The sequence below is a fragment of the Arvicola amphibius genome, chromosome 12 (assembly GCF_903992535.2).
Source record: "Arvicola amphibius chromosome 12, mArvAmp1.2, whole genome shotgun sequence".
NCBI lineage: Eukaryota > Metazoa > Chordata > Mammalia > Rodentia > Cricetidae > Arvicola > Arvicola amphibius.
This window is the reverse complement of record NC_052058.2, coordinates 11157211-11183596: the sequence shown is the minus strand read 5'-3', so window position 1 is coordinate 11183596 and position 26386 is coordinate 11157211. Positions and strand designations below refer to the sequence as shown.

Sequence of the window (26386 nt, the reverse complement as noted above, 5' to 3'; positions counted from 1 at the left end):
AAAAAAAGAAAGAAAACTAACTCAGTAATTCACAGAGAGACATTTCCATCTCAACCTTTTATGCTTATAGGACTTTCCCAAGGGAACATGAACAAAAGTTTGGGTACCACAGACAGATCAAAGAAATGGTTTTACCTGAGTCTAGCTTAGTAAACCAGTGAGTTGGGTTACTTAATTAGCAGCTCAAAGGCAGTTGCATCAATGAAGTGCCCAGCCTGGGTGACAAAGTCACAAAATCCACATGGAATTTTTGATGCTCCCTGCAGGACTCACGGACAGCTCCTCCCTGCAGGACTCACAGACAGTTCCTCCAGAAAGTGCTTACTGCGTATAGATCCTTGAGGAGGGTTCACAATGGAGGCATCTATCAGCTTCCTGAGCCTTATAAGCCTTTTTTCCCTCCAGGAATAAACATTTGAATCAAGAAGAAAGTCATACAATACTAAATGAGCTCAAGTCAAGCCTTTAACAAAATTTTAAAAGTTCTCCAACTTCTGGTAGCTATAGCATACAGTTAGTGAAATACAAAAATGCGATATTAATATACTGTGATTAACAGTTTGGTTTATTAGTTGTTTTAATAAAGTAAAACTCTATAGTGAAAAATAACATAATAGGCTTTTTGTGATACGCTTACAGTATGACAGACGCAGGTGGACACACCCTTAGTAACAGTAACACAATGCATGAGTACAGGCGAGCGCGCGCAAGATCGGGCTGTCTGAAGGCTGAGTAGCCTCTGATACCACAGACATCCTAGTTTTAAAATATGCCAGTGCAGCTTCTGAGCATCACTGATCTTAAGCTAATAAGATAAAAATTCCATTTTATCAGCTATTATGGAGCTTTGGAGAGGAATCCCTTTGGCTGTGATATTTACTCCAGATTCTCATTCCCTTTCGGAGGCCTCTTCATCCGTGAGTAGGGACTTATTGTGTCATCCATCACAAAATCATACAGTACTTTGATCCAGGAGTTGTACTGGGGGAGTTTATCGTAGTACTCGGCTGCTATTTTCCTCACCTGGAAGTGAAAAAACACAGCAAGGTGAACCATGAGTGTTAATGAGGCCTCAAGATGACAGACAGGAGGACAAACGCCAACTCAGCCAGAGGGCACCGCCTTGCTCATGGTCCTCCAGACTCCCTGCCGTTCATCGTGAGACTGAGAATGCACAGATGATATCATTAACATAAGAAGTCGATGCACTGTAGACATTATAAAGACAAGACATAAAGCTAAAAAACTCAAATCCTGAACACAAGAATTAAACCTAGGAACCTGACAGGTGTCTGATGCACATACTGACACATGAAGGCTGTGATTCTTACAAAACTGTGAACAAACTGAAAAAAAATGCTTGCTTAAAAATTGCTTTGGTCAGGTAGAGTGGTACACTCCTTTAATCTCAGCACTTGGGAGGCAGGCAGATCTCTGTGGGTTCAAGGCCAGCCTGGTCTACAGCGTGAGTTCCAGGACAGAGCTGTTATACAGAGGAATCCAGTCTTGAAGAAAAAAAAAAAAAAAAAGAAAAATGTTGGCGCTAGAAAGATGGTTCAGTGGCTTAGAGTGTTGGCTGCTCTTCCACAAGGCTGTGTAGGGTTCCCAGCACCCACATGGTGGCTCACAACTGCCTGTAATTCCAGTTCCAGAGGCTCCAACACTCCCTCTTGGCCTTTGAGGGCAACAGATATGCACATAGTACATATACATGCTTGCAAACATGCATACATGGAAAATAAGAATTACAATAAAAAATGCTTGTGAGCTGCAGAACTCATTAAAAATATGTAAAAACCCTTTAAAAGCTAAAATACTAAACATACTGTCAAGTAATGAATGACAGGGAGTTATTGAATAAACAATTTCTCAAAGACAGACATGGTAGCAAGAACAGGAAAGGCAGGGCTTTCAAACTCTAGGGCTATTTATCGTGTGTTAACTTAACAAAAGAATAAGGATACCAAGGAAGAGCAGGAAGTGAGTAGTCACTGATGTGCCAAGTACTGCCCAAACTAAGTTTAATTTTGGGGCTGTTCCAGTTGCTTAATGGTTGACTTCTCCTTAAATCGCGATCCATTTTAAAAAATAAGCGTGCCCTCATCCCAGAAGAGGGAAATGGGCCGCCAACCTGCCTGCTAGCACACCAGCAGCATGCCACCGAGGGCTTGTTCAGACTGATGTTCAGACTGTCTCCACAGACTTGGTGCTGCTTTCTCCCCAGCTGAAAAGCCAAGAGGACAATACGGAAAACCTCATGTGCTCTTTTCCTGTTTTCCAGTTAGCCCTCTGGCACACTCATTTCACATGTGTACCGTGTGGGAACAAAAGTACTCTGCTTTCTTCCTTTATGCCAACTCCAAATACTGCAGCACTCGTTTCCAAAGGAACTTGTCCTACAAAACCCTATCACCATTATACCTGGAAAATCTAACCTTGACATATATTATCCACTGAGCCAGTATTGTTTAGTCTTTCTTAACCAGATCCAAAGAAATAACCACATGCTACAATTGGTTGTCCTGTTGTATGTAACTTTTCAACAGTGTTTCATACTTTGAGTGGATAAGTATGACATCATGAAGTATTCGCTAGGATTCCCTTATATACAGCACGGCTTTGCTTTAAAAAGTAAAGAAAAACTACTTTCATATATATTACCATCTATTTTACAATTATGGAAAGCTTTTCTTCCCCCAACAGAACACTTTGTTTTTGCTGTTTTTTGAGACACGGTTTCTCTGTGTAACCACCCTAGCTGTCCTAACTTGCTCTATATACCAGGCTGGCTTCAAACTCACGGAGATGGTCGTGCCTCTGCCTCCCCACTGTCGGGCTGCTTTGAAGATAAAAAGGCTGGTGAGAAGGCTCAACAGGAAAACCATCGAGGTTAGGAGAGCGGCTGGTTGTGGGAAAGATGGAAAGAATGAGGCTACAGTGTCCTTTGTTTACCCCCCACCAACACACTAAGGTCGGTCTACTGTCCAGAGGCCCTGCAGGGAAGGGTAACAGCATGGGCACTGATGCTGTCCGCTCTACAGATCAGCTGTGCAGGTCACCTCACCCGGGTCACATAAGCAACAGGCAGATCAGATATGTAGGTCACCTCACCCGTGTGTCACATAAGCAACACGCAGATCAGTTATGCAGGTCACCTCACCTTTGTGTGTTACAAAAGCAACACGTCTTAGCCAAGTACAACAGCTTAACAGTACTAAGTGTCCCGTGAAGGGATGCTTCCTGTACAGAGGACCTGTGTGCTAGTTTACCAGGTAAGAGGTTTGCACACTCCCCAACACTTCTGATCTCTAAGCATGACCACTAAGTCTAAGGACCCAAAACAGATCTGAATCTCAGTCAAGTTAGGCTGGCAGATGAAGGATTTATGTTCTCCCCTTTTTCAATCTGACAAAACAGATTAGATGCCTTCTAAAATAAGCCAAACATCAAGTCCTTCACTTACCAGGGGCAGGTTTTTTCCAGGAACGTTGGGGAAGTCGTGGTGTTCATTATGATAGCCCACATTGAAGGTCAGCAGATTTAGAGGTCCATAATACGAGTATGTTTCGTGTCCCTTTAAGAACATGTAATGTTCGGCTATAAAATGCCCAGAAATTGGGTGCAAACCTAGGCCAAACAGGGAGGCTGCCAACATGTAGACTAGAGATTTAATTCCAAAAACATAGTAAACTATAATGTCAAAAATGATCTGGGTCACGGTATTGATGATTTCCAGATAAGTAATTGGTTTGGGATTGATAAACAGGGGTCTAAAAGCATAAAAGAGAGGCTGAAGGATAACCCAGACAAGCTTCCTGAAAGTGGTGCAGAAGAACCAGCCCTCAAAATCGGTAGGAATATCCACATCGATGCCATCAGCTCCGAGGTATCGATGATGATCCATGTGGTATCTCTTAAAGGAAACTGAATATGGAACTCCAATAGGGAGGTTAGCAAATATTCCAAACCAGCGGTTCCATACTGCCTTATGGTGGCCGAAGGGGAAATTGTGGGAAATCTCATGGATAGCCAGAGTCATTGAGTGGTTAAGACAGCTGCCAAAAACATAGGACCAAAATAGGACCCATTTCCAGTCCAAGTCTCTCACTAAGTAAAGTGAAGCCAGCTGGACGAGAAGCATCGCAGTTACGATCCAGATCAGTTTGGGGTCAGGCTTCATCAAGGATTTTATCTCTGGATACTTTGCTGTAAGAAAAAAAAAAAATACAGAAAATCAGGAACAAAGAAAAGCACAAAATAGTTCAACAACTTTAATTAATGCATTCAGTTTTTCCCTTTTCTAAATCATAATACTTTACGAAATACCCATTTCTTTAAGGGAAGGAATACATTCTAGTAACAGTCACAAAACAGCATGACACAACAATTTATGCAAGAAAAATTAACAATCTGGACATTCCACATACTTCTGTATTAAAATAATTACGTCTATGTTTAGACAAATATGCATGTTTTCTTTTAATATATTGTTCTTATTTTATCTGTGTGTTCTGTCTGCATTTGTCTGTGGGTCATGTGGGCTCTGTCTGCTGAGGTCAGGAGGGCATCGAATCCACCTGACTAGTTACAGTGGGAGCAACTACGGAGCACTGGAACTGAACTGTATCCTCTCAAGAGCAACAAGTGCTCTTAACCACTGAGCCATCTCTCTGACCCAAGCCCCGGCATAGTTATCTTATATAAATCATTAAATTAGCACAACTGACACAAGAAATAACATGTTTTTATAGGATGTTCAAATCATAAAACTCATTATCATGGTTCTCTCAGACCAATCAACTTCCTTCAAGTAAGTCTATTCTGAATTTTCACAAACTTTTTAAATCAAGTGGGCACAGTGGCACACACCTAAAATCCCAGCATTCAGGAGGCTGAGGTGGTTCGTAAACTCCAGGCCAGTCTGAACTACACAGTAAGATCCTGTCTCTTAGAACAGGGAACAAAACAAAACAAACTCCCAGGTCCATATATAAGGGCCTCACATCCCCAGCAGGAATGCACAGTGCTGAAACACGTGCTTACCAACACGAGAAGCAGTCAAGCCAGACCGAAGTTGTACACCAAAAATGCCAGCCTGAGATGCGTCATAGGTCTAACTAACAAAACTGTAGAACTCAAGAAAAAAGGAAAAATATATTGAAGCTGCATTAAAATATTTTCTATATATAAAAATCTGTTAAAAAGAGCAGGTGACAATCTGACAGGCACACCTGCAATCGCCTATTTCATAAGAGAATCATATTCAGAATATATAAGGAACGCTTAAGACAATTTCAACTAATAATCCATTTTTTTCTTTTTTTTGATTTGATTTGTTTTGTTTTTCGAGACAGGGTTTCCCTGTGTAACAGTCCTAGCTGTACTGGAACTAGCTCTTGTAGACCAGGCTGGCCTTGAACTCACAGGGATTCACCTGCCTCTGCCTCCCGAGTGCTGGGATTAAAGGCATACGCCACCATGACCAGGCAATAGTCCATTTTTTCAAAGGCAAAAAAAATCTAATAAAAAAAGACATATAAACGGCCCCTTCCCCAAAAACCACATGAAAGATATTTGACATCATTAGGAAAATATGGAGACCATAAAACCATTGTAATTTAAAGATAGTTGTAGCTCAATGGTAGAGCATTTGAGTAGCATGCCTGAGGTCCTGGATTAAAACTACAGTAGAAGGGAGGGCTGGGGTCAGGAGGAGAGTTTAGTGAGTAACCCTGAATTTACACAGAAAGCATGGGGTAGCGGTGCACATCTGTAATTCTGGCAGCACTATGACAGGGAACTTGCTGAGGCAGGAGCCGGCTCCAGGGCTCTAGGGCTCTAGGGCTCCAGGGCTCCAGGGCTCCAGAAGCTAGGATGCTCTTGGGCCAGCTAGCTTGGAACGCCTAGCACAGACACAGGAACAAGAGAGATCCTGCCTCAAAGCAAGGTGGAAGGAGAGAGCCTACTCCTGACCTCCACAATGCACACTATGGCATGTGTGTCATGTGCACAACTGGGGGCTCCCCCACATGCCTAAACACAAAAAGACAGGTAGATAACTAGGCTGTAAAGAAACCAGAAGCCTTTTTTTGTTTTGTTTTTGTTTTTTTGAGACAGGGTTTCTCTGTAGCTTTGGAACTAGCTCTTGTAGACCAGGCTGGCCTCAAATTCACAGAGATCAGCCTGCCTCTACATCCCGATTTGCCAGGATTAAAGTGTGTGCCACCACTGCCCGGCAAACCAGAATCTTCAAACATTGCTGATTTAAGTGTAAAATGGTGGGCAAGAGAGATGGCTCAGCGGTTAAGAGCACTGATTGCTCTTCAAGGGGACCCAGGTTCAATTCCAAGCGCCCACATGGCGGCTCACAATTGTCCGTAACTCCAGGATCCAACACCTTCACACAGACATGCATACAGGTAAAATGCCAATAAAATAAAAAGAAATAAATTTTTAAAAATGTAAATGGTTTAGACTGTTTGGTACCTGGCCAAAATGCTAAACAAAGCACTGCCAATGATCCCCAACGAAAAGCACCCACAGCGTGCACAGGAATGTTCAAAGGCACATTAACTGGGAGGAGGACACGGCTCAGACGTCTATCTGGTACCTAAGTAAAATGTGGGAGCACCATATGAAAGAGAATTAAAGGCTTGGTCCCCAGTTGATGGATTTAATCCGACCCAATCGACACACTAATCTCTCAAAGAATTCACAAAATGATGGCATGTAGGGAGGGGAGCTGGTCACTGGAGGCATGCCACAGAGGGCACGCTTCCACCTGCTCTCTTTCTGCTTCCTGGCTGGCAGGCTGGGGAGTCAGCTTTTTTCCTTTCAAACCCCCTCCACCATGATTTTACCAACTCCCCCCCCCCACCCAAAACCAAGGGCAGCCTTGGCCACCGATGGAAGCCATCAGCCAAAATAAGTTCTTCTCCCCTGGGGAGCTCAGGTACTTATCACAGCAGAGAGACAATGACTAGGAAATTCGAAGAACCCAAGGTGATTGATAGCATGGCCAGGGAAGTTTCTTCACCTTTCCAACCCAGTCACTTGGTTCCCGTTCTCCATCCAAAGCCTGGGCTGAGGCACAGTGGTGGAGGCCTACTAGCACCAGGAATCCCGGGGTTTGAGTTCCAGTACTAGGGGGAAAATCTATTTTGAAGGGCAACTATTCAGTCTTATCCGTGACACATGACATTTTTAAGTTTAGCTACAGTCTACTGCAGAAATCAGGGCCTCATCCCGCCAGTGGGCGAAGATTTTCTAAATGGCGGGTATGAAACAATTCTTCAGATTCAATGGCCTTTCACTGATTTCCTAAATTTTTAAAGAAACAGCAAAAGTTAAAACAAAACAAAAAACCTTGAAATCTCTATTTAGCACCAGGAAAAAAAAAAAAAGCATAGTCTTCGGCTGCAATCTAACAGGGATTGGAATGGTCTTCACAACATTACATCATTTTTTTTTTTCTTAAATGCCGGCCAGATGAAGTAATGAAAAGGGAGAATTAATTGGATAATATATGCAAAGCTCTCAACCCAACAGTTTACCATTACCATTAAGAGCAATGATAAGTGACTTTTCTACCCCAGGCGGAAACCCCCGAAAGTCTCCAGACTTAGGCCTAGCTTGTCCTCAAACCCGGGAGGCTAAGCCTCGCGCCTTTCTTTATCCAGCCAGTCCTGCCGATGACTGGGATAAGGAAGGACGCACCGGAGGAGCCGTCCAGTCTAGGAAGCCTCGGGCTACCGGGAGCTGGTCCCCCCCGCTAGGCCTGCGGTGGACTGGACCACGTGATCAAGGATCCCGGGGCCGGGAGATGCCCCAGGACCACGCCCTGAGCCTAGCGGGCGGTCCGGCTCGAGCCCACTCACCCCGGGGCACGGACGGGGGACGCGCTCGGTCGTCGGGGGCAGGAGGGGGCGAGCCCGGGTCGTCCTATCGGGGATCGCCAGCGCCTGACCACCGAGGGGCCAGCGGCGCGCAAGGACGCGTAAGCCCCCATCCCCCGGGCCTTAGGCCTGCCCGGAATCCGCCCCCGCGTCCGCGGCCGCCCGGCTCTCCGGCGCGGGCGGCTGAACAGCAAGCAGAGAGGCTGGAAGGGGCCCCGGAGGCCGCGCGCGGGAGGCCCGCGCAGGGGCCGCACACGGCCGCGCGCACATAACGGGGCGCTGGTCCTCACCCAGGATCTCCCGGCGCCGGTCGGTGTGCGGCTGGTCCGTATAGACCCACTCGAACTCCTCTCGGGACACGCGGCTCCCCATGGCGGCGGCGCGCGGACCCGCTCAGCCTCACTCGCTCGCGTCCGGGCTCGGCTGAAGCGGCAGCGGCGGGCGGCAGCTGGTTTCCCAACTCAGGTCGGTCAGCCGCGGGGACGCGGGCGGGGGCGGAGCCTCAGACCACGCCCATGGTGACCACGCCCCGCCTGGCGGCCTGCGAACCGCCGCCGGGTGATGGATGGGCGGGGCCTGGATTCGAAGGCCAAGAACTTTTCCTGCTCAGGAAGCCTGGGAAAGGTGAAAAGGGAAGGAAAAGTCTCCGGCCCAGTTAGGCTGCCGCTTCAGCGCCTCCGTGCGAGGAGCACGGCGGGGGCGGCTACCTCACCACGAGTCCAGAAGATCACCGGCCTGATTAAATGGCAATGGGCCCAAGTTTCGTTTAATTTTTAATAGCATATTATCCGTTGAGCCATGATTAGTTGCCTTCTGGAACAAAAAAACCTCCGGAAAAAAATAAAAACTTCTGATTGCTCTTCCCTCTATCACTCTCTCTCTCCCCTCCCCCAATGTTTGCTGTGTCTACTTTGTCTTTATTTGTTGAAGTGGGGTCTCAGTACCTAGCCTAGGCTGTCCTTCAACTGGTGGTCCTGCCCTTGCCTCCCAGTGGAATTTTAAGATTGTCTCACCATGGTATCCAGAAAATGGAAAGGAGAGATAGGGTGGAGTTTGTGGCTTTAATGAATCTCTTATACTGACAGTTGCTTAATCATATGTGTGGCAGAGTGATCACCCGAAACTTCCTGCGCCGGGGTTGATTTCAAAATGCGTTACCCCTTCTTCTTTAGAGAACTTTAGGGATTGGAGATGTAGTGCAGTGCTGGACCACAGGCCAAGTAAGTAGATAGGCCAGAGCCAGGGAGTAAAAGGAACTGCTAATTAAAACCACAAAAATCAAGCTGGGCAGTGGTGGCACATTTAATCCCAGCATCCCCAGGCAGAGGCAGGCGGATCTCCGTGAGTTCCAGACCTGCCTGGTCTACAAAGTGAGTTTCAGGACTGTTACACAAAGAAACATTGTCTCAAAAAACAAAACAAAAACAACAACAACAAAAAACAAAAAACAAGCAAAACCAAAAAGATTAACAGACTGGATGAGTCTCCCAAAAAAGCCAGTGCACACGAATATAAACCAGACACAGGGGTATGTTACTGTATATGTTATACCCTAATAAAAGAGGTCTGGAGACAGACAGATGTCCAAGGCTGATGAGTCTGTAGCTACAGCTGCTAATGTATAGAAAACTATAAACAGAAAATCTGCTATACTACACCACAGGATGCAGTTAGCAACAGCACAACTCAGTGTTCTCTAATTTAAAAAAAAGGGGGGGATAATAAGTTTCCAGACTTAAAAGATAAACTAACCAGCTGTGATGCATTGGTCTTATATGTTCCAAAGGACTAAAAAATGATGTGATATTATTGAAAGACTTATTTTTAGATATACAAACTATATATACATACATACATACATACATATATATATATATAGTGTGTGTGTGTGTGTGTGTGTTGCACACATGTGCACATGAATGCAATTTCATTCAGAGGCCAGAAGAGGGTATCAGATCCCTTGGAACTGGAATTACATGCAGTTGTGAGACACCTGCCCCCCCCCCCATGTGTGCTAGGAACTGAACTCTATAAGAGCAGTAAGACATTTTTTTTAACTGTCAAAAATATTTCTTCCTAAAAATAAAAGCAACTGAAGTTATCCCGAGGTTACACTGTCAGCACAGAAACACCCATGATGAACTGTGTTAATATCTTCTCAACTGCCACCATTTTTTTCCACATAGAGTAAGTTTTAGTTTAAGTTAAAAACTCATGACGGGGCTGGATAGATGGCTCAGCGGTTTAAGAGCGGTTAAGAGCTCTTCCAGAGGTCCTGAGTTCAATTCCCAGCAACCACATGGGTTACTCACCACCACCACCTGTTATGAGATCTGGCGCCCTCTTCTGGCCTGCAGGCATACATGCAGACAGAACCCTGTATACTAGAACTCCCTAGTCAATCTGAAGACTGAATTGGGTTACACTCTGATGGAGACTTCTGGTACTGCCGGTTAATACGTGTCAGGACCTCTGGCTGGTGTAATGACTCAAAGGCTTCATGCTGAAGCTCAGGTAGGTCCAGGGACCCTGGCATGGCCACCCTCAAAGGTCTGTGTCTAAAGGGCTTCAAGGCTCACAGCTGCATCGTTCCCTGGCAGCTCCTGGAAGAGCCTCCCCCCCGCACCTCCTGGCTTTGCCTGCATCAAATTTCACCCACTGATAACTGCACAGTTTTGAGCTTCCGGACAACTCTGAATCAGGTTGTGGACCGCCGAGAACACCCAGAGAAATCAGCACCACATGAAAGTGTCTCCGTTGTGGCACTGATGGCCCTGCACAGTTCTTCATAACAGGCATCTGCAGAAGAGCAGATGGCAGTATTCTGAGGGTCATCTTCAGGAACAATTCACACTGAAGCTGCACACCACCATTCTTGATCTGACAGGTCCATAGACACTTCCGGTCTGGGCACCTCACGCTGGCAAACACTCAAGTACAGCAGTAACCCACACAGTACAGGACACTCTCATCACGGAAGCCGGGTTGGTTGGTGATGACCTCCCCCAGGCTATGTACTGTTAGACTCCCTAGTCCAGTGGGGGCGGGGGAGGGGACACACAAGTCAACTGGTGAGGGATCCAGAGCAAGGGGCCGAACCAGCACCTCCCTCCGTTTTCCTTTCCTTGAATGTTTTCTTCAGCACTTCCAGTTTGCTGTTCTCTTTGCCCTTCTCTTTTTTTTCTCCTTCTTGGATTTCCTCCCAAATGGTTCTTTGGTCCGAGTGTTGGACCCAGCTCTCTGGATAGTTCCCACAGAGCTGGCCATACCCCTAAGCCAGGTGCAACTTGGAGCTGTGGGAAGGAACCGTAGCTGGTGGTTCCCCTTCAGTTAGCGCCTGAAGCTTAAAGAACTTCGTTAGCAAGTATCTTCTTTCTTCTTTTGCTTTAAGAAATTTTTCCTCAAGATGAGCAGTTTTATCACAGATAGCAGTATTTTCAAACACCGTGACCTTGACTGCTTTGTGCAGTTCTTAGAGAGCATTTTCATCCTGGCCAGCTGGGTGGAAACTATCCACAGCTGGTTGCACGGCTGGGAAGTCAGGCTGCCCAACAGGCTCATGACCCGGCCCAAGCCCAGGGGACTTTGGGCTGCTGAGGGAGTGGAGGGGAGGTAAAAGCCGCTGACGCTCACTCTACGCATTGTCGCTCCCAGAGATCCGCTTGCCTCTGCCTCCCAAGTGATGGGGATTAAAGGCGTGAGCCACCACTGCCTGGCTCGCACTAGGCACTATTAACGGCTGAACCATCTCTCTAGTACAGATGTAACGTTATTTAATTGAAGTATCATTTGGACAGGTGAAGGTACTAAGCAATTCTTGCTGGGCATGGTGGCCCAGAAACCTAAGGCAGATAGATCCCAAGGTCCAGGATTGCCTGACCTACAGAGCAAGTGCAAAGCTACTCTGGGAAAATCAGAAAAGCCAGTCTTCCCCTGCACCACGCAAAGAGAAAAGACTGGAGACAGAGTTCAATGGCAGAGTGCTCAGTAAGATGTTAGGTTCTAGACCCACCACCACCAAAAAACAAAAACAAAACAAAAAGCAACAACAACAAAATCCCTATAATGTATTATAATCATGCTTATTTTTTCAAGAAGTTGACACTAAAGAAAAGAACCAAAGCAACTGAAATACATATTTCAAGCTATAGTGTGCTGCACTGTACAGTGGTTCTGCCTAGAAATGTAAAAAATGGGGCTGGAAGGGAGTTCAGCGGCAGAGCTTCTTCTAAGTACCAGACACTCGACCCTAGGTTCTACTCCCAGTACCTAATGCATGGGGATGTCAAAGAACCTGGAGCAGTGGTCATGCCACCCTGTGGTAATAGCATTCAGGATGATGAGGCAGGAGGATAGTGCGTTTGAGGCCAGGCTGTGCTGCATATAGAGAGCCTGTTTCAAAAATTTAAAAACTAAATAAAATGAGATAAACAGATAGATTTGAGCTATAAAATGGTTATGGGTACTACTTTAGTTACAGCTAAGTACATTTTCTTAGTATAGTTTTATTTGATTTGATTGAATGAATAAATGATTGAGACAGGGGTTTTTTGTTGTTGTTATTTTGAGATTTTTTTTTGTATAGCCCTGACTGTCCTGAAACTTACTCTGTAGACCAGGCCAGCCTTGAACTCACAGAGATTTGCCTGTCTCTGTCTTCTGAGTGCTGGGATTAAAGGTGTGTGCCACCACTGCCCAGCTTACTTTAATTTTTAATATTTATTTAATATTTTATGTAGATGGGTGTTGTGTAGTGGGGGAGAATGGTTTGTATTCTGTCCATTATATTTTAAATAAATGCTGATTGGCCAGTAGCCAGGCAGGAAGTATAGGCGGGACAACCAGACAGGAAGTAGAGGTGAGTCAATGAGAACAGGAGAATTCAGGGAACAAGGAAGCTCATTCCTTGGCAGTTGTGACCCTACCACAGAAGAAACAAGATGTGACTGCCTCACTGAAAAAGGTACTGAGCCTTATGGCTAACATAGACAAGAATAATGGGCTAATATAAGTTATAAGAGTTAATAAGAAGCCTGAGCTAATGGGCCAATCAGTTTATAACTAATGTAGACTTCTGTGTGATTTCTTGGGACTTAATGATTGCGGGAACTGGGCAGGACAGAAAACTCAGTCAACAGCTGTGGGCCTCCATGTGGGTACTCAGAGCTGAACCCAGGTCCTCTGCAAGAGTAACAAGTGCTCTTAACCATCTCTGCAGACTAGTATAGAGTTTTTTAAAGTTCTTAATGCATATGCATAGAAAAGTTTAGCAGAAGCATAAATTTAAGACTTTGGGGTTCACCTTTCATGCCTTTTCTTTAACCCTTACCCAGCAACCTGTAGAGAGATCATCACATCATTTACTCTGAATTCTGTCTCCTGCTAAATGCTCTCTGCATCTGCGTGGTTTTAGATGTGCACCTCAGGTGAGATCAGCCATCATACTGCCATTTCCTCTGCACTGGAACATTCCTTTCTGAGCACATGTTGCTCCTGCAGAGGACCAGACTTCAGTTCCCAGCACCGACAGACAGCTCACAACAATCTGTTGCAACTCTGTGTCTCCAGCTTCAGAGGAACCAACACCCTCTCTGGCCTCTGAGGGTGCTGCATGCATGTGGCACATATACATGCAGGCAGAACACCCATACACATAAAATAAATCTTGAAAAAAGGGAGGGAGGAAAGGTAGGAATGGTAGAATTTTATCATAGTCTCAAAACTAAAAGCGATTTAAAAAATACTCTGATAGCTCATGAAATTTACAAGACGCACAAGCCCCCTCCCTGAGATTCTACACAAGTCAAAAGCTGGGACAAAGAGGATACTTAGAGGTATAGCCACCTTCAAGCGGGGCAAGGGACTCCAGCCACGCAAGTTCATGAGTCATCACCCACGCTCAGGCGGGCTGTTTGGTGATGCAGTTGCTGAGTCACACATGCTCCTGTAAGCATTACCAACGAAACTGCTGGTGCGCCAAGCAGGATAGGATCATTCCAGTGGGCTGTTGTTGCTCTGTGTCTAGGTGAACAGAAATCACTTTCCTAGAAGTCTCACAGCAGCCATACCTTGAGCTTGACACATTCTTCCATATAAATTGAGTGTTTCCCTTTTAGTCATTGAATTTTTAGATAGGCAATTCCTTTTTGTTAAAACAAATGATTTATTTATTTATTTATTTATTTATTTATTTATTTACTTTGAGACATGATCTCACTATGTAGCCATGGCTGGCTTGCAACTGCTGTGAAGACCAGACTATCCTCAAACTCACAGAGAGCATCTTTCTTCTGCCTCAAGAGTGTTGGAATTTAAGACATAGCCCACCATGCTGGGCTAAGCAGTTTGTTTTTATGACATTTCAATAATCACTCAACTGAGTCTAATACTAACATTGAAAAGCATTAGCCTGTGGGAAGTGTTGACAACGTTAAATCATTAAGGAGTAATCACTGAAGCCTGGTGGTGGTGATGCACACCTTTAATCCCAGCACTCAGGAGGTAGAGGCAGGTGGGTCTCTATGAGTCCAAGGCCAGCCTGGTCTACAAGAGCTATTTCCAGGCCAGGCTCCAAAACTACCAGAGAAACCCTGTCTTGATAAACAAACAAACAAGACAAACAAACAAAATCTCCATCTAAAGAAGGAAGTAAACTACAGGATATGGCAAAGGCACTTGAGATACTTTTGTTCTGAGAATGAACGACATCAGATACCTGAAGATAGCATTGCTTGGAGGAGTGCACGGGATAAGGCAAAGAGGAAAGATCAAAATAATGCTGGGTAGACAGCATAAAGGAAGACTGTGGAACCTTGGGTATGACAATAACACAAGCATCTAGGACTGCCCAGGATAGGAACAACAGGAGAGCCATCATAAAGGGACTACCCATGCATGCTTAAGCATTGCGGGGCATAAATGATGATGATGCTGCGCTATAAAAGGATCAGGAAAGTTCACAAGTCTCCCTATGGACTGTATTTATGGTTTAACGTTCAATGCATTTATGGTATATTTTGATGCTAAAGAATCTTTAAATAAACCTTCAACTCAAATTTTGAAGGCTCAAACTTAACAGGGATAAAGTTATAAAATTCCTAATCTTATAAAAGCTATGAACTTGTAAACTGTTATATAATTCCTCTAGTGACAAGCTTTATTTAGCTTCCTGTATGTGTTTTCAAATTTAAGCCTAAAATTAGGTATACATAATAGATGACCCTCAAACTCTTCAGTGTCTGTTGAATATGGCATTTGAAAATATTTAAGTTTCTATGCTGGAGAGGATGTAGGGTAAAAGGAACACTCCTTCATTTCTGGTGGGAGTGCAAACTGGTACAGACCTTTGAATATCAGTATGGTGATTTCTCAGAAAAATTAGGAAACAGCCTACCTCAAGACCCAGTAATAACACTTTTGGGTATATTCCGAAAGGATGCTCAATCATACCTCAAGGACATGTGATCAACTATGTTCACAGCAGCATTGTCTGTCATAGCCAGAACCTGGAAACAACCTAAATTCCCCTCAACCAAAAAATGGATAAGGAAAATGTGGTACATTTACACAATGGAGTATTACACAGCAGAAAAAAATTAACATCTTGAAATTTGCATGCAAAGGGATGGATCTAGAAAACATCATATTGAGTGAGGTAACCCATACCCAGAAAGACAAATATCATATGTACTCACTCATAAGTGGCTTTTAGACATAAAGCAAAGAAAACCAGCCTACAATTCACAATCCCGGAGAACCTAGACAACAATGAAGACCCTAAGAGAGATATACATGGATCTAACCTACATGGGAAGTAGAAAAAGACAAGATCTCCTGAGTAAATTGGGAGCATGGGGACCATGGGAGAGGGTTGAAGGGGAGGGGAGAGGAAGGGAGGGGAGTGGAGAAAAATACATAATTCAATAAAAACAATTTAAGAAATTAAATTAAACAATTAAAAAATTAAGTTTCAGTGGGTGGTAGTGGCACATATCTTTAATCTCAGCACTTGGGAGGCAGAGGATGGTGGATCTCTGAGTTAGAAGCAGCCTGATCTACAGTGTGAGTTCTAGGACTGTTATATAGAGAAACAAACCCTGTCTTGAAAATAAAAAAAGAAGGAAAAAAAAAAGAAAAGAAAAAGATGAAGAGGAGGAGAAGGAGAAGAAAAAGGAGGAGAAGGAGGAGGAGGAGGAGAAGAAGAAGAAGATTATTTAAGTTTCCCATTAGAGACACACCCCTTCCTACTGGGACCCTTATGATCACCAAAGAAGATAGATGGGGCACAAGAACTCCACCCGAACTGTAAGCACTAACTATTGGGCAAATCTGCCCAATGCCTTGCCTCACCTGCCAGGGCTCTGCTCAAACTGTGGACACTTTGGAGTTGATGTCCTATTCTGCCTGGTCAAATAAGGTCCATACCCCTGGTTCCTCCTGCCTCTGCAGGAAATTCCCTTGGAACTGGATTGGGCATGGCAGCTGAAGATTAAATGTAGTCCTGTATAACAGCTGAAGATCGCCTACTTCGCAAAATGGAGCCCTAGAGACCAGGGGGAACATAGGGCAAACATCTAGGTGATGGAAAAGACTTTGTTACTTATAAATGATACAGAAGTCATTTGGATTATAATTTATCTTTCTCAGATCTTTGATACCATTTTTAACTAGGCTAATGGGAGCTTTGTCGTAGTGTAGCTAGCAGCAGCAAGCACACCAGTTCCTCCCCCAAGGCTTCAGCTGACTTCTCAGTTCTCTTCATATGTACACATCAGGGTTAGAACTCCACTGAGTAGTCTCCAACTGAGTAAGACAATGTATCTGGCTACTGGACTCTTGTAGTGAGGGGCTGCGGGCAGGCCTGCTTTTCATCCTGCCTGGCTCCCGGCCACTGGCTAGCTTATGCCCCGAAATAACAACACACAAACTGTATTCTTTTAAACACTACCTGGCCCATCAGTTCCAGACTCCTTATTAGCTTATTCTCACATCTCTTGCTTTAACCCATATCTAATAATCTATGTAAACACCACGAGTGGTGTCCTTACCGGAAAAGATTCAGCATGTCTGACCTGGCAGCTAGCTTCATCACAACTCTCTCTCTGAGAGACACAGCGTCTGCTCAGAGAGGCGAGGCGGGGCAATTGTCTGAGCCATCTACCTCACTTCCTTTTTCCTGTTCTGTCTACTCCACCTATCTAAATTTTGCCCTATCAAAAAGCCAAGGCAGTTTGTTTATTAGCCAATGAGAACCCTCCATCAGACTCTGAAAAGAGATAAAGTCACAAAACAGGTTTCAATGTAACTTCTTACTATTCCTTTTTAAAGGAACTTGCTTTACAACACTGCTCTCAGTAACAAACCACCTGTGTCTCTTGGTAACTGGTTAGTTGGAAAGAAAAAGTTTAAAGTTTATCCCAGCTATAAAGGTCTAAGAAAGTGTTTAAGGTGTGAAATGCAAGTTGTGCAGGTCTGAGAATGAGAACGTGTAAGTTGTGAGGGTCTATGGAGGTGTTTAAGGCGAGCAAGTGCAATTTGTGAGGGTATGAGAAAGTGCTTTAAGGCACGTAAAAAATAAGGAATGGTTCAGGTTTCTTTCCTTCTCTATGCTATTGGTTTATTAAGACTTCAAAAGTTCAGAGTTTAACATTAATCAGCTATTCATCTAGCTCTGGTAAGCACTGACTGCTATTATCATTGTTGTAAGTTTGAGATTTTAAATTTCCTTTAGTTGTCTTGTAAGAATAGACTTAAAAGTGCTTCTCGATCGTGCTGAAAACTCCTCAGTCCAATCCATATATTCAGCCCTCTGGAAAGAGTGTAATGCTTTTAACCCCAAGTCATTTTGGCTCCCCAAGTCTCCTATAGCTTCAAAGGCACGAGCCTACTACCTTTTTACAACGCAGATTTCAATTCAGATTATACACAGTGGTGATGGTAACACATCCAAAACTTTTATCTCTTTGTAAACTTAAAAAAATTTCATGTAAGCTTCAGGGAATCGAGGGAGTCATAAGACTTGGATTCACCTCTCACAGGTCAAATGGACTCCAGATCAGTCCTCCTAAGTTTTCCCACCTGCCTATTTCTTTCTCTCTTCCTGGTCTTGGGACTTTTCTCCCCCAACTACCAGGACTGTGGTCCTGGAAGTTTCTAATGTACATCCAAGATAAAAAAAATTTCTCCTAAACTCCTTAACTTTACTTCTGTCCTCCACTACAAATGTGTTCTAGTAGATTTCCAATCAATTAAAAACTGCAAACGGCTCCATTGCAGCCAGCACTTCCCTAGCCCTAGATGGTTCCGGAAGAGCCTAGACGAAGTGAAACAGCTTACTATCTTTAGCCTTGGCTAGTCTTCCAGCTTTTTGGGCCCCCAAAGATGTTGACACCCCCTAGGCAACAACAAGCAGTCTGAACAACATGGTACCCTCACTCCTGCCTCACTATCACCACGGCTTCCTATTCCCTCACCTTTTAATAAATACAAAAGGGAGGATTGTTAGTCAACTAAGAACCACCCACATTCCAGAACCAGGTGCTCCCTCCACCCCCACCCGCCTTCAACCCATCATGACTAATGTGTTAAGAGGAGACCCGAAAATAATCACACAGAAACTACATTATTTAAATCACCGCTTGGCCCGTTAGCTCTAGCTTCTTATTGTACATCTTAATTTAACCCATCTCCATTAATATGTGCATCACCACAAGGTCGTGGCCTACCAGCAAAGTTCAGCACATCTGTCTCCAGTGGTGCCTCCATGCTTCTCCCTGACTCTGCCTTCTTTCTCCCAGCATTCAGGTTTAGTCTTCCCCATCTAGCTCTGTTCCCCTATAGCTCTGCTATAGGTCCAAAGCAATTCCTTTATTAACCAGTGATATCCACAGCATACAGAGGGGAATCCCACATCACTAATGCACCATGATTCTACCATCTTGTGTTTCCCCATGCATGGGCTCCATACCCCCTATAAAGCCAATGCCACCAGGGCCAGGCTCTCTCTCTCTCTCTTTTCCACCCCTGCTCAGAGGCAGCCTTTTGTGTCCTCCCCTTCCCCAACAAATCTCTTGTGTGAGATCTGTTGTGTGGTGTGACTTTTGAGACATTCCTTGGCCCTGATCACCAAGGTACTCTTTCTCCACAAAGCCCTTGTTGAGTTTTTGCAAAGGCCCTGGGATCAGTTCCAGTACTCACACTGGGCAGCCATGCAACTGCCTGTCCGTAACTCCAGTTCTAGGGGATCTGATGCTGTCTTCTGGATTCTACATGCATGCACAAGGTGCGCATACAGAGAAGCAGGCACAAACATGGACATATAACAATAAATTTTAAAAAATTTAAAAACACAATAATAAGACAATAATATTCTGTCAATATAATAAGACAGAATAGAAGGTCTAGAAATAAACTTTGCAAATATGTAAAAGTATAAAATCAGCAAAGAAAAGAAAAAACATCAAAAACTACATTATACTTTATGTAAAATTACTATGGTTTAAGTGTGGAAGAGAAAACTAAGCAAGTTTTATTTAAAAGGATGTGTTATTTAGGAAGTTTGAGGGATTCTTTCTGAAAACAAACTGCAAAACCCACACACCATCAGGGAAATATATTTTAAAAGTAAATTTCTATATTGATTGTAGAACTGGTCACCAAAAAACAACTATTTTAAAAAAGAGTTAAGCCAGATGATGGTGGTGCATGCCTTTAACCCCAGCACTTGGGAGGCAGAGGCAGGTAGATCTCTGTGAGTTCAAGGACAGCCTGCTGTACAAGAGCTAGTTCCAGGACAGGCTCCAAAAGCTACAGAGAAACCCTATCTCAAGAAACAAAAAAAAATAAATTTTTTTTTTAAAAGAACACGAACGCCACGCATGGTACATATCCATGATCCCAGCACTGGGGAGTGTGAAGCATGATCTTCAGGAGTTCATGGTCAATCCTCAGCTCTGTAGCAAGACTGCATGTGACAGTGATTTTGAAAAAGATGTTGTAAAAAACACATCATGGATTGTGGTCAAGAATGGTTAGTGTTACAAAGGGCCAGTAAAATGACTCAGTCAGTAAGGTGCCTGCTGGCAAGACAGGTGACCTGAATTCAATACCCAGCATTCACATGGACTCCTATATGTTATCCTCTGACATGGAACACAACACACACCACACACACACACACACAACACACACACACAATAATCATATAAAACGCACAAAGAACTCCTAAGAATCAGTAAGGCTAATGTGGGTGGGAGGAGAGCGGAAAAATGAGTAAAATGAAGAATTTATCAGAACAGGAAGCCCTGTAAAAATCTAATCAGTTGAAGCCTAAGTAGGGAAAAGAAAACATTGCTTAAAAACTCATTTACAACACAAGGAACCTATTACAACAGATTGCTTACTCAGATGCCAAGAGTGAGAGCCAAATAGGGGACAAGGAAGACAATGACCCTCAGTTGAAAGGCCTTCTCCTCAGGTAGGAAACAGTAGGACCTCAGTACCACATTGCCCAGTAACAGCGGAACCACAGAGAGCCTGCCCAGCAGGAACCCAAACCACAGCAGCCTGAGGCAGAGAAGGAGAGTGCAAACAGTCCTGTTTACTCCCCTCTACCTTTTCTCTCCTGTCACCTATTTTTCTGAATCCTGTTACTTAAAAACCTACTGAAGAGCCTGCCCTTCTGCAGGGAAACCCAGAGGAATGGATCTGAGAGCCAACAGGCGTGGGCTAGTGCAAATGGCCTGGGGTGATGTCAGAAAGGTATCTTCATTGCAGGAGAATTGTTCCTACAGTGCCAATAAATTCTCTATCAAAGGATGGAGTTGGTGATTGGCTGACTGAGATTAGCCATAGAGTTCTTGGAGGGCTGAGGATGTCTGCTAGAGAGGACAGGGATTTCCAGGGGCTGGTGGTTGGGTAGAAAACATCGAAGGTCAGCCAACTGACTCTCCCCTATCTTGGATTTATTCAGGTCTTTATCTCAATTCTGACTCCTGAGTTCTATTATAACTGAAACAATTAGATATTCATTACGTGTCTTTATTGGTTATCAAGGGCATTGTGTTGGTCAACTTTTGTTGTCACAGATACCTGAGTTCCGATTGGGTTCTAAGTAGAAAAGTTTCTTTTGGTTCATGGTTCCAGCAGTTTCCATCTGTAATCTGTCCTTCCTTGACCTGTTGCCATGCAGTACATCATAATGGAAGCATAGAGCAGAGGAGACCTGCTCATGATGGGGGGGAGGTGTGGTGGAGACAGAGAGCAGAAGAAAGAGAGAAAGAGAGAGGTGGGGGAGAGAGTAATAGAAATGGATTGATTAGTTTTAAGAGTTCGTTAGTAATAAGCCTGAGCTATTAGCTAAATATTAAAATTTATATTTAGCCTCTGAGTCAGATATTTGGGGCCTGGTACTCAGGACAGGAAAACTGCCTACACCTCTGTGGACACACACACGCACATACACACACACATACACACACAACACACACACAGCTGCCATCACCACCACATTGAAGCAGTCACAACAGTGAAAGTTTACAAAACTATAAACAAGTATTAAAAGTCTCCAGACTGCCAGGCAGTGGTGGCACACACCTTTAATGCCAGCACCCGGAGGCAGAGGCAGACAGATCTCTGTGAGCTTGAGGCTAGCCTGGTCTATGGAGTGAGCGAGTTCCATGACTGGCTCCAAGCTACAGAGAAACCCTGTCTCAAAAAGCCCCCACCCCTAAAAAAAAAACCTCTCCAGACTTGGCAGAACCAACAGAGTCAATACCTCAATACCGTGCTGGGGGTGCACCTGGAATCTGTGTGTAACGGTGTCCTCAGTCATTCTTTGCCCTTCAAACTGGGGAAAGGACAGTCTGCTGTGACTCTGGTTCTATAGAAAGTTGCGTGTTTTGTTCTATGCTGGGCAATGAGAGTGTGTATGTGTGTATGTGTAGCTGAAAGTAATGAGAACTGAGGGCTCTCTTCAAACTTGACCCTTTCGGTACCTCCAAAGCCCTGAATGCTGCTCCTTTTATACCTCCAGGTTGGAATTGTTTGTGTTCAAGCACTGTATAATTTATTCAGAGGACATCTTCTCAAGGACTGGGGGCTAGACCATGGAATTCTGATCTTGGCTATTCGGAGAAAACAGCATGTCCAGTTCAGTGTGACTGATCCATAGAGAGTGTATCCAGTTTCTAAATGTGTGCATTATACAGATACAAAATACACAGTGCCCCCTCCAGAATGGAGAGGGGAAAAAGTCTCCAGAAGGTTCTAGGAGCACACAGAAAAACACATACATATTTATCACAGAAAACCTGAATCCCTGTGAGGAGAGTTGATGTAGGAGGGTCTTCTATCATCTGTTGATTTCATTGGTTAATTAATAAAGAAAACTGCTTGGCCTGATAGGTTAGAACATAGGTGGGTGGAGTAGACAGAACAGAATTGCTGGGAAGAAGGGAAGTGAAGGGCAGATGCAATGAAGCTCCAACCCAAGATGGACATAGGCTAGAATCTTCCCGATACGATGGAGCCATCCCACCAGGTCCAGATGTGCTGAATCTTTCCCGGTAAGACACCACTCGTGGTGTTACACAGATTATAGATATGGGTTAGCAAGATGTGAGTAAGAGGCTGAAACTAATGGGCCAGGCAGTATTTAAATGAATACAATTTTTGTGTTGTTATTTCCGGTGCTAAAGCAAGCCGCTGTGGGATCTGGGCGGGATGAAAAGCAGGCCTGGCCCGCAGCCTCCCCACTACAGAGAGTGACTGTCCCTGTACGCAGATGTGGCTCAGACCCAAAAGCTCCCCTTCCCCTCAAAATTTTAGACAAGTATTACAGTCTCCCCAGAGGCACGGAGGGGCGGGTGGGGAGCGGAGGCAGAGGGGAGTTCCAGCTGTGGAGGGCTGGGAACACCCAGGTCCAGGCCTCTCACTCCGCTGACGTGGAGAAAGCAAGTTCAAGAAGGGGGAAAAGGTAGCCGGGCGGTGGTTGGGCGCACGCCTTTAATCCCAGCACTTGGGAGGCAGAGGCAGGCGGATCTCTGTGAGTTCGAGGCCAGCCTGGTTCTACAAGAGCTAGGTCCAGGACAGGCTCTAAAAAAGCTGCAGAGAAACCCTGTCTCGAAAAACCAAAAAAAAAAAAAAAAAAAAAAAAAGAAGGGAAAAGGTTAGATATAAGATGGCTAGAGCAGGCAGCTCAGCCCACAATTACCAGTCTCTAAAGTAGGGAATGTCATCAGAGGAGAAGCAGTTGCTGCTTTTGCTTTTGTCTTTAAGCCCAGAGCAAACTAGGAGAGGCAGACCACACACCCGGAGGGGCTCTGAGGCCCTTCCTATAAAACAGTCTTTAGAAGTTCGCTGTCTCTGCTCAGCATGATGGAGAAGACTCATGACTAACGAGCACATACATGCCAGCAAAACTGGGGAGAAAGAGAAGCAGAGGTTCACGTGCTGTGGAGAGAAGAGGAACTGGAGATTGGAGGGTGTTGAGGAACAGGCTGATGGGAGTGCCCTGTGCTGCCACTGAGGGCCATGTCTGGGTCCATGGCCCTACCGCAGCCTGGGGCTGTGTTGATGTCTGTGGCACGTGTAACCATCAAAGGGCACGAGGATGCCCTTTGGTTGGTCTGGATTGCTGCTTAAAGTCATGCTGCTGTTCAAGGGCTGGTGCTAAGTTGACCTCACCTCTCAACAGTCCTCGGAGAGCTTGCCCCAGTGGCATGGGCATGGGAGAGATGGCTTACCTTACAGGCCCTGAGAAAGCTGGTCTCACCCTTGGTTGGCCGCCTCAAGCCAGGAAGCTGACTTGGTCCCTTGCTGGCTGCAGTGTGAAGGTGCTGGAGCATGAGAGAGCTGGCTCTACCTCTTGCTGGCTGCCTGGTGTGGTAGTTAGGGCAAGGGAGAGCTGGCCCTGCCCTTGCCTGGGAGGTCAAGGTGGCGGCCCAGGTTGGCCACCTCCAGCTACCAAACAGACACCTCCAGGGCTTTGAGTTGGCACGCCCTAACATCTTACCCCAGCTGTAACTTGTTGGAGTGCATGAAGGGACTGGTCCAGCAGAACCAAAGCCACAGGCTCTCCATCACTGGGGCAACAGTGGGAAATCCAAGAGGAGTCTCTGTGAAGGACCATGAGTGACAGGGCCTTCATGTTGGACTTCAGAAACTGTGGAGTCCGTGTTGGACTTCAGAAAGCATTTTCATAACAACCAGTTCAAAGAATCTGAGGAAATTATTCAAGAAGGAAGGTATATTGACAATGCCACATCAGAGAGTCCTAATAAAGGGGCAGAAATGATAAAGATCCAGAGGGAATTCCTAAAGTGAGAAACTAATGGCACAGATACAAAACTCACTAGGGAGGCTTCATAGCAGATCTGAGGTGGTGGGAGGAAACATTATCAAAGATAATTTAGCAGAGCTGATGCAATTCAAAGAAGAGAAAAATTAAATATATATGTACATATGCATGTATATATATTTATGTATATATGTGTATGTATATATAAACAAACACAGGCGGGATTATATATAGATGGGGAGAAAGCCATCCACATATCAAGGAGAAAGATCTGGAGCATTCACCCCTCACAGCTTCTAGAAGCTACCAACCCTGCTAAACCCTCAACTTCTTAGCTCCAACTGGGAGACAGTACATATTGTAACAGGCCCTGAGACCTAAGCACAACTGACTCCACAATGGAACAAAACTCAGCACGTAGACAGCACCACCTGCCAAAAAACGAAAACAAAGACCTAATCCATCAATGTCCGGGGTTCTGGGAAAGTCTCTAATGTCCTAACCTTACTTTTTGGCTCCCGTAGTTCTGCTTCTGGCTCACTGTTCTTGTTAAATGAAGTGTGTCAACCCAGGATATGATTTTTGTTCTGGAAAGCTCACCCTGAGACAAGCTCAGGGCTACACTGGGATCCTGAACTCCTAGTGTAGTTGCTTAACAAAGATATTCTATTGGCTTAAACCCATGCCCGAGTAGTCTTCTCTGGTGGGTACTCCACAACAATATCTGTTATTTAAACTGTGCAAAATATAGATCTGCCCTAGAAAGCCAACATACCTACACAACTGCCATCTCTTGCTAAAACTTCCAAATGTATCTGAAAAACTTAGCATTAACTTCTTTTCTTTTCTTCTTCTCCTTCTCCTTTTTCTGACAGAGTTTCTCTGTGTAACCACCCTGGGGTCCTGGAACTCACTCTGTAGACCAGGTTGTACTCAGATTCTCAGGGATCTGCTTGCCTCAATCTCCCAAGTGCTGGGATTAAAGGCCTGCACCACCACCACCACCACCCTGCAACTTTGGCTTTTCAATTGAGGAAAAGATAGTCGATTCAGATGACACTTTGAAATAATGTCACCGTGAGGAAGAAATGCTTCTCAGGATGGGTTCATGCAGAGGATATGAAGCCCATTTGTGAGCATTCTTTCCCACACATCCCTGTTTTGGAAAACAAAGGTTCGGTAGCTTTTATAGAAGAAGAAAGTGCTTTCATGGGAAATTACTGAGAGAGCAGAGTGGAGAAAAAGACCGTTGTATTTCCACACACATTCCTTCTGTCACTCCTACAGGAACCAGACCCCCTCACACACACACACACACACACACACACACACACACACATCAGTGTGTCAGAGGAATCTTCTAAGAAGATTCTAGAGGTACATTTTCTGCCTCCTACTCTAGCAGACAATGTGGGGGTTGTGTTCTGCCACTTCCTTCTGCTGAGAGTAGCCAGATATCTTTTCCTGTTGCTCTGCTCTTGAGAAAAGCCCTCCCGTGCATTTTCAGAATATGCAGGAAGCAGCATTTGTGTTGATCTAGCTTCGCATTTGCACACAGGCTAGCAGAGAAGAGGAGTTCATGTGGAACGCATGACAGAGTCTGTGAGAGAGTGATCAGGGCCAAAGTTTACACTTGTAAGTCTAAATATACTGTGTGATTGGGTAGAACTTCGGGTTTTCTTTTTTGTTTGTTTTTAATCAGAGGCTTCCCAAATTAAAAAAAAAAGATTCGCTTATTTATTATGTATGCAGTGTTCTGCCTGTATGTCTGCACAGCAGAAGAGGGCGCCAGATCTCATTACAGATGGTTGTGAGCCACCATGTGGTTGCTGGGGATTGAACTCAGCACCTCTGGAAGAGCAGCCAGTGCTCTTAATCTCTGAGACATCTCTGCAGCCCTGAGGCTTCCCAAATTATGAACATCAGGAACAACATGGTAAGACATTCCGGGAGTCGTCGTCTTTTAGGGTGGTATGGCGAAATTCTGTGACGTGGCCCATAGAAGTCAATATTTCTCTCTCATAGTTCTGGAGACTAGAAGGCAGTCAGAGCTGGAAAAGGTCTGCTCCCCATGCTCTCCGGGGTCTATTTTGTCCTTCCTTTTTGTGTGTACTTGGAGTTTGTTGTTGCCTTTGTTTGTTTTTGAGAAGGTTGACCTTAAACCTCCAGGAATGTCTCAGCCTTCCAAGTTCAG

General features: G+C 44.8%; 2 protein-coding genes and 1 pseudogene across 10 annotated transcripts in view; 1 reads left to right on the top strand and 2 right to left on the bottom strand.

Annotated features, from left to right (window-relative positions):
* The window catches only part of Dusp10 (dual specificity phosphatase 10), a 550627-nt gene that overhangs the window by 436237 nt on the left and 88004 nt on the right, over positions 1-26386 (top strand). The gene's annotated exons all lie outside the window — the stretch shown is intronic.
* On the bottom strand, positions 545-8380 carry LOC119827584 (sphingolipid delta(4)-desaturase DES1). The gene is made up of 3 exons (XM_038349388.1): positions 8186-8380; positions 3464-4206; positions 545-1023 (listed from the first exon to the last, which is right to left on the bottom strand). The coding sequence occupies exons 1-3, from the start codon at positions 8265-8267 to the stop codon at positions 877-879; spliced, it is 972 nt and encodes a 323-aa protein (XP_038205316.1). The 5' UTR covers positions 8268-8380; the 3' UTR covers positions 545-876.
* On the bottom strand, positions 10294-13835 carry LOC119827699 (annotated as a pseudogene).

What these genes read in the sequence shown, in the direction of transcription:
- LOC119827584 (XM_038349388.1), bottom strand. Translation starts at nt 8,267, where the DNA reads ATGGGGAGCCGCGTGTCCCGAGAGGAGTTCGAGTGGGTCTATACGGAC. An exon ending in CCGGCGCCGGGAGATCCTGG is followed by an intron (nt 4,207 to 8,185) that starts GTGAGGACCAGC and finishes TTTTTCTTACAG; the next exon opens with CAAAGTATCCAGAGATAAAA. An exon ending in CTGGAAAAAACCTGCCCCTG is followed by an intron (nt 1,024 to 3,463) that starts GTAAGTGAAGGA and finishes TTTCACTTCCAG; the next exon opens with GTGAGGAAAATAGCAGCCGA.